Consider the following 12,803-nt stretch of genomic DNA (forward strand, 5'->3'; position numbering starts at 1 on the left):
TTTTATCTATGTCACATGAAATATTTTTATGCTGCCCAGTAGAATCCTTTTAGGACACAATAAGAAGAAAACTAGTGAAAGAATTTTAATTTTCCAACAATTCTTTCGGCTTACGTCCAGTTTCAAACCTTCAAAAATGCAGTTAAACCATTAATGATTGTTCGATTAGGTTAGTTTAGTGTTCCCGGTAATACTTTACTTACACTAGAACTGTGATTTTAGCCGCTTTTCATAGAAGTTGGTTTTCATTTCATAATACGAGGGCTATCCAGAAAGTAGATTACGTTTTCGTCTGTGTCCGCTAGGGGCGGGGCTAGCGCGGCCATCTTGGGGTCAGAGCGTTGCGCAGCTCAGTCGGCATCTAGCCGTGCTAGTGAGAGGTTCGTGCTGTGCTCCGTTAAGATACTGTGGCGGTTTGAAATGTCTGCGTTAATTGAAAATCCCGCGAGCTGCGAGGTGCGTGCAGTAATAAGGTTTCTGACAGCAAAAAACTGTAAACCGATAGAAATCTATCGGCAGCTGTGTGAAGTGTATGGGGACAACATTATCACTGAAGGTGGAGTGCGACAGTGGGTCATAAGATTTAAAAATGGCCGAACCAATGTTCACGACGAAGATCGAAGTGGGAGACCCAGCAAAGTGACTGCCGAACTTGTCGAAAAAGTCGATGTTAAAGTCCGTGAAAATCGAAAGTTCACAATAACGGAACTTTCTTTGAGTTTTCCACAAATTTCGCGAAGTTTGTTGCACGAAATCATCAGCGAAAAGCTTGGTTACCACAAGTTTTGTGCAAGATGGATTCCAAAAATCTTGACAGAGGACCACAAAAATCAGCGAATGGCTGCAGCGTTGCACTTTTTGGACGCCTACAATAAGGATGGTGACTCTTTACTCGATCGCATCGTTACTGGTGACGAAACATGGGTGAAACACGTGAACTGTGAAACGAAATTGCAATCAATGCAGTGGGGGCACACAGGTTCTCCCCAAAAACCCAAGAAATGCATGCAAACAATGTCGGCAAGGAAGATGATGGCGACTGTTTTTTGGGACAGAAAAGGTGTGATTTTGGTGGAGTTCCTGGAAAGAGGCACTACAATAAACGCTCAAAGGTATTGCCAAACTCTGCAAAACCTCAGAAGAGCAATTCAAAACAAGCGCAGAGGAATGTTGAGCTCTAAGATCGTGTTGATTCACGACAACGCCCGGCCCCACACGGCAAATGTCACGCGTGAAGTTCTTGAATCTTTTCAGTGGGAGTTGTTTCCTCATCCGCCGTACAGTCCCGACCTGGCACCGAGCGACTTCCACCTATTCCCAGCAATGAAGAAGTGGCTGGCTATGCAGCGTTTTGATGACGACGAACAGCTGCAAGAAGAGGTAACGAAGTGGTTGAAGTCGCAGGCGGCCGAATTTTTCGACGAAGGAATTTCCAAGCTCGTACATCGCTACGATAAATGCCTTAATTTGAATGGTGACTATGTCGAAAAGTAGTATTTGTGTGTGGCTTTCATCTGTATATAATAAAATTTGTTTCCTATACTTTGTTGATTTTTTATTCCAAAACGTAATCTACTTTCTGGATAGCCCTCGTATATTCTATTTTCTTGTGTAATTCTGTAAAAGTCAAAGCGGAAATATGGTATTCTACGTACCGATTCACCATCCTATACGACTACCATGCTCCTCGATCATCGGAACATTCATCGTATTGCAAATAGTATAACTTCTACATGCATTTTCTCTGTGTTAATGAAATTCGTACCCTTGCCAAAACCCACTTTCTAATACTCTAGCCTATTAAACATAACTTTACTGCCAAGATTACACACATAAATATCACCTAAGAACTCCAAATCATTTCTTACTTAATTTCTCTCCTGTATTTTTTTTTTTTTTTTTTTTTTAACGGAGGAGAACCTTTAAACTTAACCCATCCTTCCTAGTGGTGCGCCAAAAGTAAACCTGTACGCACAATTCAACAGCATTATCACAGCAAATTTATGTGTGAGGTGTTTCGTACAGACGTAAAGTGAAAGCTACGTTTCAGTTTATGTTAACAACTAGCAAGACACTGCTATTTTTCGAAGGTCTATGAGCCGGGTGTAACTATACATACATACATGATCAACACAAACTTACCTTCGAATAATGGTATATATTGTTCCAATTTCCATGTTGTTAATAATGTTCTTGTTTCCTGCATCTTAATCGATTTAACGGAAATATTACACCACTTTCCTCTGATTACACTATTGCATACACATATGCCGCCTTACAGATAACCGCGACAGAACAGCGATGTTGTTTTTTCTTTATCATAAAGCAGAGCGCCAATTTCCCTGCAACGGCAATTTCATTGTCTAAAATACCACACGTACTCGGTAATTATCAAATGCATTGCGTGTTTACCGATCTCTCCTTATTTGAAGTAGCCGAGTAAATTAGTTAGATGTCATTTTTCAAAATTAGTAGCCTAGAATTAGGTTAAAACAGCAAAGTATGATTTAACCGAACACTGCTAGGTTACAATAACCCAGAGAATTTCTTCAATGAGAGTATTTTTAACAGAAATTCGGCTACTGTCAAACGAGTTTTCATTTAACCCTGGCTTAGCAAACCCTCCATTTTCTCAGTGTGGCATTAAGAAAAATTGTATTTCTATAACATGATTTTTATACATAGATATAAACACGAGACCTCGGAATGAATTCTTATGAAACACTGGTCTCGATGAATGGTTGAACATTGTACTTGAATCTGGAACAGAAAATCGAAAGGAAAGCTGTTTGTATGAATCATTTTTTTACCAAAAAACTTTCGGTATTCCGTCTACTTTTAGGACAGTCCTCATCTGAAACATTAAACGCTGGTATACTTTCGAAAGCAAATAATTTATTTTTAGTTAATTAAATTTTAAACAATTTTAAAAACTGTGTTTGCGTTTTTGAGACAGGAGTCGGGACGAGCCACTTAACGAGACGACTTTTCTAGACTCGAAAACGAGATGGGACAAGTAGCCTTTCTCTCATCAAAGGGGTCTGTCTCGTCCCGTGGCAACTCTAGTTGAATGAAAGAAACAAATATGTAAATATACATATATGCCCATACACACGGATAAAGTAGTCATACATGTGTTTTAACCTTGTGATTACCTAACCCATACTTATTTAGGATAATCTATAAAAATTGCAAGAAAGCAATTAGTATTAAGAAGAAATATAAACATATAGAAATGTGTTTTGAAAGGGGAAAAAAGGAAACCATACCAGCTGTATATGAACCTGGGTTGCCCACCCAACAAACAGACACCTTGCAGAATTATCAGCAGCAGAACTTCCGATGTGTGGTTTTGAAGCTTTATTTATACTGTGTGTGTTTCGTAACAACGCTACGAAATGTCATTACTGGGGCGACCATCTCTTTCAGGACCGGTTTTGTAGATTGATTCAGGAAAACAGAGTGATTTCGTAAATGTACAAAACGGAACTTCTATATACACGGTATATCAAAAATGTACGGCAGAATTACAGGGGTTGATTCCTTAAAGGTAAACAAGCAAAAAAGTTCAGATAATCATATATCGGGAGTGCATCGGTGTGAAGCTACGGCCATTGAGCCGCCTAATGGTGTGAAATAGTCACATTCCAATGGTTCTTTAATGTGACTCAATTTAAACCTCAATAACGCAAACCGTAATTAACCTAGAAAGATAATTAAAGTAGGAATGTGTTCCCGAAAAATGAAGGTTTCCACTGATATGCACTTAGTATCCCTAATCACACCCCCAAAATCCTAATGCAAAAAACAAGAAATTACCCTACCTTGGCCGCAGTGGTGCTTTCCACATATATACAATATATATCTGCATAAATCGTCGTCCTTCAGAAATGCATAGATACCAAAATTATCTTTCCAGCTTAATTAGGATCTGAGTTATTGAGGCTTAAATTGACTCACATTAAGTAGCGATCAGAATGTGACTATTTTCACCATTAGACCGCCCAATGGCCGGAACTCTGTAAGGATGAATTTCCCGACCCATGGTTATATGAACGATTGTGCCTGTGTAACCATAAGGAATCCACCCCCGAAATCTTTTTGTTACACCTTGTGTATATGTGTGTTGGTGCAACAGTAAGTTCCATAGAATATTATTAATTCATTCTTGATTTTAATATAGAGAACAAAGGCATTTTATGAAACCAAGGGCCGTGCGAGCCAAAGATGGTTAAATGCCGTCAAGAAAATTAAAGTTCTGAATTGAAGAATATCCCAAGTCCGCCGAAGTACTTTTTCATTTCTAGAAGAAAGACAAGAAGATTATACTTGAATAGGTATTCTTTTCAGCTTGAAATTATTTTTATTTTTATAAAAGTTTTGATTTCGATTTACGTATTATGCAGGTGAATATCTCTAAACATAGGTGATAACATAAAAGATGGAAAACGAAAAATACGAAGATTAAGTGCCGACTTGGAATGTTGTAATACAGGTTTTCAATTCAAACTTCAAATGGAAATCGCAGAAAATGGCTGATTTAACCGCACGTTGAATAATATCGGGTATAATGGTTGATTTCATAACATACTCAATACACTTGATTCAAGAACTTACTTGGCTTGTGTAGCTAAGTAGACAGCGTGTATGACCGTCATTCTAAGGTTTATGTGCTCAAATCCCAGCCTAGATTAAGAGTTACTCTTTTGAAGAAAATGAAATATTCTAAATGAGGCTCGCGATTGATATTCGAAGAGATTCATCCCTTAAAGGTAGAAAAACACAATACAGACGCAGAGGAAAAACGCAGACTGTTTTCCTTAGATGTTACAATTTATTTTTCCCGTTGTTTTTCACTCTTTCAAATCCCTCTTTCCTTCTTTTCTCATTTTTTAGCTCTTAACACCAACATAACTTACACCTACACTGGGAAAGATCCTCGAACTCATCTTAGTTCAGCGTGTACATACTCACTTCTACCACAATCAAATTCTTCTACACGAAACTGGTTTTCGTCCTAACTACAGTCTCTTTGATAATCTATTTAAACTTACCACTATTCTTACCAATCATTTCAATAGCATCCAACCTTCCTGTTTATAATTATTTGACTTGGAAAAGGCATTGGTTTCTGTTTGTCACGATTTGTTACTTTACAAACTCCATCTTTTACGACTACCATTCGCATATATCAGACTGTTATTACTAAATTACCAATCGCATAGCATATGTGTGTGCATTAATTAATCTTTATCTTTTCCTATTTTCCCACTTAGTGGTGTACTCCAAGGGTCAGCGTTATCGCCACTCCTATACTATATGTTCGAGATTTGCCTGTTCCTCCGACCCTATCGTCCCATTTACCTTTGCAGGTGATACTGCGTACATTGCCTGTAGAAAATATATTCAGCATATCAATACTATACTTTGAGAGGCAATAAATAGGTTGTGTGACTGGTGTAATACATGGAGAGTCCGAATCAGCTCAACCAAAGCACAGACACTTGTCGTCATACCATCTTGACACACCAGTCCGATTCGACGCAACATATATATTTTACATCTTACTATAGCTGGTACACGCATTTCCGTAACACGTACGGAGAGTAATTTGGGCGTTACCTTTGATGACCGTCTTTCATGGTGTGGACGTCTACTTCATCTCATAACTCTAAACTAAATCTAAACAAAATAAACTAAATCTTCTGAAAAGATTAGTTCCCACTTCCTGAAGTCTTCATCAAGAGACTATGTTAAACACAAAGTCTTCTTGCGACCGTGTATACTCCATGGACACATCGTATGGCTTAGTAACAGTAACAAATTCTACACCCGTCTCCAGATCATTGCATGCATGAAACAGCCTAGCCCTACACGGTACTTTATGAGTGTATTCGATTTTCACAACTTCGTCATTTACAAACACTACGAACCAGGTACATCACTACCCGTTGGACGAACAAATAGATGAATTTCCATTAGCATATCAACCACCACACTTACCACCAAAAATGTATTCACCCTCTGCACTTTAATTCGCACTAACAAGGACATCATTTTGTCTCACATCATGTGTCTAGTCGCCTCGGCACAAGAAGATAACTCTTCACTTATCTAAGTAACAATATCACTGTGTTCTGGCGTTTAACTTGCACCTCATCTTTCATCGCATCACACATACATATTGATAGATAATAAACGTACAATGAATAGGGATTCCTGATCAATTGAAGAATAGAGATCCCAGTTATTAATAAATAATGATAATTAATAAATAAATGAAATTAAACCTCTTTCTCCATAAAATTCATCCTTTATTCCCTTACGCATAACTCCACTCCCAAAAGGAGGTATTCCCTTCTATTGGTTTTTTAATTGTAATAAACAAAACAAAAAAAAAACGATCGGCTCGGTAGCTGCTTCCAAACGGGTGCCTACAATTTACGCATTTCGAACGAGTAAATGGAGTCTACGTTATCAGTACTTTTGTGCGCTATTTCCTACAAGTTACGATGCTTGGGGAAAAAATATGTATGCAGCTGAGAAAAAAGTTTGCTGGATTGTTTTTCAGTCTTCCTTTCGTTAATTTCGTTCCTGACTGACTGAAAGCATTTCATTATACCATGGTGAAAAAAACTATGCATAAGGACAATGATACAGTCAAAGCGTGTATTCCTATTGTTTCACCATGGCTTTTTCACAGCAGATTTAACTGGAATACACAATGCTAACTGCTCCAGAGGCATATTTAAATGCAGTCAAATACAGGTCTCGCCATTTCTTTATCTGATTTCTCCATGTTTGCCGCGGTGAATGTCTAGCAACTGCTGGAATTATAACATTCATTTTCTTCTCATTTTTCCATTGCACTTGAGTTTTAACATGACCAGTAATGGTGTAGCTCCATTATTACTGTCATTATTTATAGTGTCATAAGTTTGATAAGTTTCGACGTCTTTTTTATCTGGAAAAACAAGAAGAAAATATACGTAAAGCTGACAAGAGCAATTAACATTCCCCATAGTATTGAACAGTCATTCTATTGACGTTCCTAAAAATCACCGTAGTTTACGTACTTTTTACCCGCAATTTTTTCTCAATGTAGGCATCAAGGGAGTGATCTCGAAGGCATCACAAACGTACACTAAGGAAGAAGGAAACTTTTTCTTCCCCGAGTCTAAATTCAGTACAGTGTACTGGTACTGGTGTTTCCATGGAACAGTGTTCTGTCAATCAAAAAAATATACAAAATTTAGCGTCATCAAGTACTGCGCTCAGCAAAAAATAGCTTTAGGAAAATCAACTTCAAGTATTAGTGCGTCACCCAAGTCAAAGCTGTCTATGTAAAAATACCCACGTTTTTCAAAATAAATTACTACTACTATTGCAATATCCTCTCACTGAACTTCCGGCGTTTCCCGGCGGGATGGCATGTGGTTCGTATTGCGTGTTAATGTGTAGGTCCCTTCTCATATACCCTCGCTGCTGGATGGACGTTAAACTCAAAACCATCTTAACTTCCGATGCAGTGAAGTAGACTAATATTCTTGCAATAACGTACAAGTTTCTAGTAACCCTCCAGTGGACTGGAAGTTGCCGTTGCCATTAAAACTGTCGCAAAAATATTACTAATTTTAATATCTTCAAATCACTTCCTTCCAACTGGCCTCAGTAGCAGCGTACCAAGGCTTATGAGTGGGGTGTATGGTAACAATTAGTGAAGGCCACAAAAAAGAAAAAAAACAATAAACACAAAACAATTCCTCAAAAACTCACAAAATCATGTAATACTGAGGGGACAACTCCTTCATCTTCCCCTTTGAAACTTAACAATGTCCCAGACTCACTATAGATAGTTAACACTACTACTCCAGCTGCTTATATACATTCTCTAAATCAATTTCAGGTTAATAACAAAGCTATTAATGTTTCCGCAGATAGCTACACAAAGCTTTTTTTAAGAGTAGCTGTTAAAAGATTATATCGAGTAGTCACATTTTGAAAGATATTACTACCGTCGAGTGCTCAACTAGCATTTTAGAAATATTTTATAGAAGTAGATATGCCTCAACAGCACATATACCTCAGGGATTTCAAACCTTCTAATGGATTAAAAACTTAGTATCGGTACAAGTTTCCTTAACTAACTACCACTAATCCATGATGAAAAATTTGAATTCCTCTTATAGCCATTAGTTCGTATATATCCGGCGCATTTTTACCAAAAATATTACTACTGGATACCCTAAAACTATTTCCTGGCAAAAAGTTCAACAAAAACAAATATAAGAAAACGATAACTAAAAACTCTTATCAAATCCCTCCGTGTGTAAATCACGTAGCACTACCCATCTTAAACCACAAAAGCAACGCTCCATCTTAACCTTACAGCAGTTTCGTCGCCTTGTGCAGCTCGCAAGAGTACGTGAACAACTAAATATCGTGCGCTGTATGTTACTCCTTAAAACATTTAATTATATCTAAAATATTTTATACTGTCGTTTCTACTCCTCACTTGTTTTACCGCTTGCGTATATGCATTTGATCATCACATCACGTTCACATCAAAGCAGCGAGCGTGTAAAACAGAAGGGAAAGGCGGGCAGCTGATGGGAGGAACTGCGATCTCCTGACGTTATGACCGGAAGGGTTTCGATTCCTGCCTTTTCCTGTTTGGGTAGACATTCTTATGATCGGTCTGGGTTCGTATCTTGTCCGGTACGCCTTTCTTATGGTGGTTTTAGTGGTTAGAGGGAACAAGAATTTCACTCCGCTATTGGCAATGGCCAAAATTAGGGGGAAGCAAACCTCTAATTGGATCACGAACTAATATGAATATGGACTGAGGTTGCTCTTGCGCGTACCCGCCGTCTTCGATACGCCCATCAACATTCATAGAGTGAAAGTAAATACCTGAATGTAATACCCTCCAAATTGTAACAATTTACACGGTAGTGATTCATACTGAAACGACAATTGGAAACAAACATATATATGGAATGGAATTTATTAGATCAAAAAGTAACTCACACATGAAATTACTTACGTACACTTTTTGAATATATTTCTATTAATGAATCTTTTATACGGCTTTACTAGCTTTTAGCCCTTGTTATATTCTAATAAAAAAATAAAAAAAAGTAACGAGGACCTTCTAACACACGTTGATTTGTAACACAATTCACTTCACTACATTCTTTGATGGTTGGGGGTTTTCAGGGAAAATTTAGCGTGGTTACGATGAAATAGACTTTGATTTTCCACTTCTTATTTTAGAGAAGAATGGGAGGCTCTTTATAACATGCTTTGACTTGCACACTGCACTGCAAAGTTTAAGAACAAATTGCCAAACATTCGACAAACTTCAAATGTTTTATGTAGATTTGTTCTTTCTGCTTGCCGGGGACTTCTTGAGATGAAAACTAATATTTTCAAATGTAAAAATAAAATTATTTAAAAAATCTTGAACCCACTGAACGAGTTTTTGCGGCGTGTACAGACATCACCTTAAGCAATTTGTATAAATATAACACTTTTACACTTGTTTTCTTCTAACCATATGCATTTCAAAACTCTGTTCACTACTATGAAGTCATTAATGCTTCTCAATTCATAATATTCCCGAAGATGGTAATTTTACTCAACGATTCATGTTTAACAGATATTGCCTTTTTTCTTCATTCACTGCATGATGTCTACCTGAATACCTTTCTTCCCGCCGTCTTACCGAGCGTCTGTGTACTTACGCCCGTTAGTAACAAAAGAAAATATTAAGAAATTAATGCAAAATCTTCAATATATGCATTAAAGACTACCGCATCCATTGGCCATTAATACAACATACATTAATACAAAGTACTAAGAAAGGCAAAGTAAAATATTGATTACTTTATAGTTCGCAGGACTATTTCTTTCAAAGAACAAACACTTCACCCTTTCCAATGCATCACAAGCATGTAACGCAAATCACCATAGTGCAGTATTGCCAGCACCTTGAAACAGATAGTACCATTTTATAAAGTGTGCGTCAGCGTACAGAGTACAGAGCCTAATTTCACTTCAGATGAGATTGAATAGGGAATTTTAAAATGGAATGGGAGTGAGGGGGGCCACACGCTCACAACGTTAAAGATTTGAACGACCAGCGTTGACAGCTGCTGTAAACTTTCTTCCCGCAATGTGTCGCTTTAAACAGAGTAAGAGAATGAACTTCTGCGTTGTTGACTAATTTCCAGTAACGTGGCACTTTAAACAGAATAAGAGGAATAAACCACAAATTAAAATAGAAGAATATATTAGTAGTATATAACTCATTCTTTCTTTCCGTTATAGGCCTTTTCATGTCAATTTCTTCTAATGAAAATACACTATTGGAGCATAGAAAATCACGGCTTTTGAGGTCATACAAAGGGGAATGGAAGGCTTTGAACCCTTACCTAGAGATTTTTAAGTTAACACAAAACAAAATTAAATTTACATTTATTACAAGGCTTTTTAAATATTTATAATCTCTAATTTTTCTTTAGGTTACGGTTTTCCTGCCTAAATGAACTAAAACATTGTAGGAAAAGCGAATTGCTTATCAAAGTACTCCGTAAAATTGATACAATGGTAAAACCTTATTTTCTCAACTGTAGGAACCTACAGGAAATTTCGGAAATTATTTTTCTTCAACATTTAACTCATGCAAAATAAAAAAAGCACGTGTGTTGGAATTTGCGGTGAAGTACGTAAAGCTGTTACACTTTTATAAACGTGGGAAGGCATTTTCTTTGGAGGAGGACGGATCTTAATTCGAAGATCGTACTTTATTCAAAGGAACATTATTCTCTCAGTTTATATCCAAGTGGAAAAAATGAAAACATCTAAGTGATTTATAAATGTGTATGCAAGTATTCATTATTTGTTGTCCATTATTTCCATAAGCTATGTACTGCTAGAATGTTTGATTGGAATACTCTCGACAATTTACAAAGCTATAGCTTATATTCATCCTTATGCCTCCATTACATCACTGAATTAAGGTGAGCTGCTGAACTATATTATATGCTGAATTATATGCTGAACTATATAAAAAATAAGTGAATATATTCCGCATATTATCACATACCATCCTCGATCGGTTTGTAGTGTTAGGTTCCTAAAATATCTTCTCGTTACTAGTGAATCTAAGGCCTGTTCAATACGGAAGCAATTTGGGGAAGATTTCTTCTAAGAAAAAGTATTTGTATGGGGCCATTCCATATCAAGTGGACCAATGGTCTCCACTTCATCATCTCCGATTTGTTTTAAATTTTGCACAGATATTACCTATCATCAACAATGAAGAATGGGCAAATTTGAGTTGAGGATCTGTATTCGTTTTCAAAATGGCTCCTGTCTCAGAAACAGCGAGTAGCAAACGTCTTCTCCCATTTTGAGGTGCTTTCAATTTTGAACAGGAAGCTCTGACAACCTGACAAAGGCCAGTTCTTCAGAAATTTCCTTGGAGGTTTAGAATATGTACAATATATTAACAAATTTGGCTAAAAAGTTTGTCCATCTTTAATGTGTGCCATATTACGAGTCCCTAAAATTGTATGAAGTGAAATAAGTGGAATGATATTTGAAATAGGGAAACCATAACATGTATTTCAGAATAAATAAAAAAAATTAAACTTTAGCGCATATAATTTAAGGGGTATGTGGCCTTAGAAATGAAATTTAAATTTGCAAAAAATAAACATCTTTTTTATTCCAACCGTGACCATGTTGACAAGCTTGCACAAGATTGTAACCATAACCAATGCAAAGACCATATACTGATATAGTTATGAATGATTTTTTGTATTGGTGCCTTGTTTGGTTTCTGGATGGTTCTAACTTATATTCTTTTTCTCTTCACATAATCACCACTGACTCAATTTCTATAGTATATCTATCCAAGTAGTAATTTTATTAAAAACTTCCTCTTTGTTGTCAAGTTACATTAAGAAATTTTCTCTTCCAGATAATATGGCCACATCAAGAGATACTGGTTTTCCAGATAGTACTATAGGCAAAAATGAAATTTCTGCATGCCAAATGTGTGCAGACTTTACAGAAGAATAGAGATAATCATTACTTATTCGAACAGGGTATTAAAATAGCACCAGATGATGCATCTATGCTTTCACCATGAACAACTGCTACTGATTAAATACGAAAACCTGCAACCCCACCCTTGCAACCCTTTCGATTACCATATATCAACACTGCCCCAAAAATCACTAAGAAGCATTGATACAAAAAAGCTTTTATGTTAGAAGAAATAAGTGGGAAAGATATTAAATCAGGACATAAGCTGTGTGCAGGTTGTAGGCAGGTTGTGCAATGTACGTTCAGAATCGCTATGTGCGCGATTGTCAATAGTTTCATCTTCCGTACGTGCCCTCTCTTTCTATTAGTGATAAATGACCTACCGTCTTATATTCATTATTCTAATATTCTTCTATTCGCTGACGACCTTAAAATTTTCCCCAAAATTAATTCGTTTCAAGACTGTGCAAAACTGCAAATAGACTTATGAAATATTAAGAACTTGTGTGACAATAACAAGTTTAAGTTGAACGTAAATAAATGCAAAACTCTGTCCTATACCCACAAAGAAACCACCATTAAATAGAACTATTCTATTGTAACAACTATTCTAGAGGCACCCTCTTTAATTAAAAATGTATGAGTGCTATCTGAACTGAAATTATTTTTTCTTCTCATATTGTAACATTTTTGAATAATTGATACATAAATAATGGCTTTGTTATTATGGATAGGTAAGGTGTTTC

At 36.6% G+C, this 12,803-nt stretch overlaps 1 protein-coding gene across 2 annotated transcripts in view; it reads right to left on the reverse strand.

Annotated features, from left to right (window-relative positions):
• LOC145683837 (uncharacterized) overlaps positions 1 to 9,946 on the reverse strand; it is a 28,681-nt gene extending 18,735 nt beyond the window's left edge. The window contains exon 1 of one of the 2 annotated variants that reach the window (XM_081755431.1): positions 9,889 to 9,946. Coding sequence is in view for 1 of the 2 variants with exons in the window: in XM_081755430.1 (XP_081611556.1) it covers positions 2,143 to 2,206 (64 nt within the window). In the remaining variant the exon portion in view is untranslated. Of the gene's footprint in view, positions 1 to 2,142; positions 6,276 to 9,888 lie in introns of those variants that run through there. The other variant, XM_081755430.1, reaches the window with a different exon arrangement.
• Positions 9,947 to 12,803: the final 2,857 nt, after the last annotated feature.

This window comes from Thermobia domestica, chromosome 4 (assembly GCF_964235325.1).
Source record: "Thermobia domestica chromosome 4, izTheDome1.hap1.1, whole genome shotgun sequence".
In the NCBI taxonomy this organism is placed as follows: domain Eukaryota; kingdom Metazoa; phylum Arthropoda; class Insecta; order Zygentoma; family Lepismatidae; genus Thermobia; species Thermobia domestica.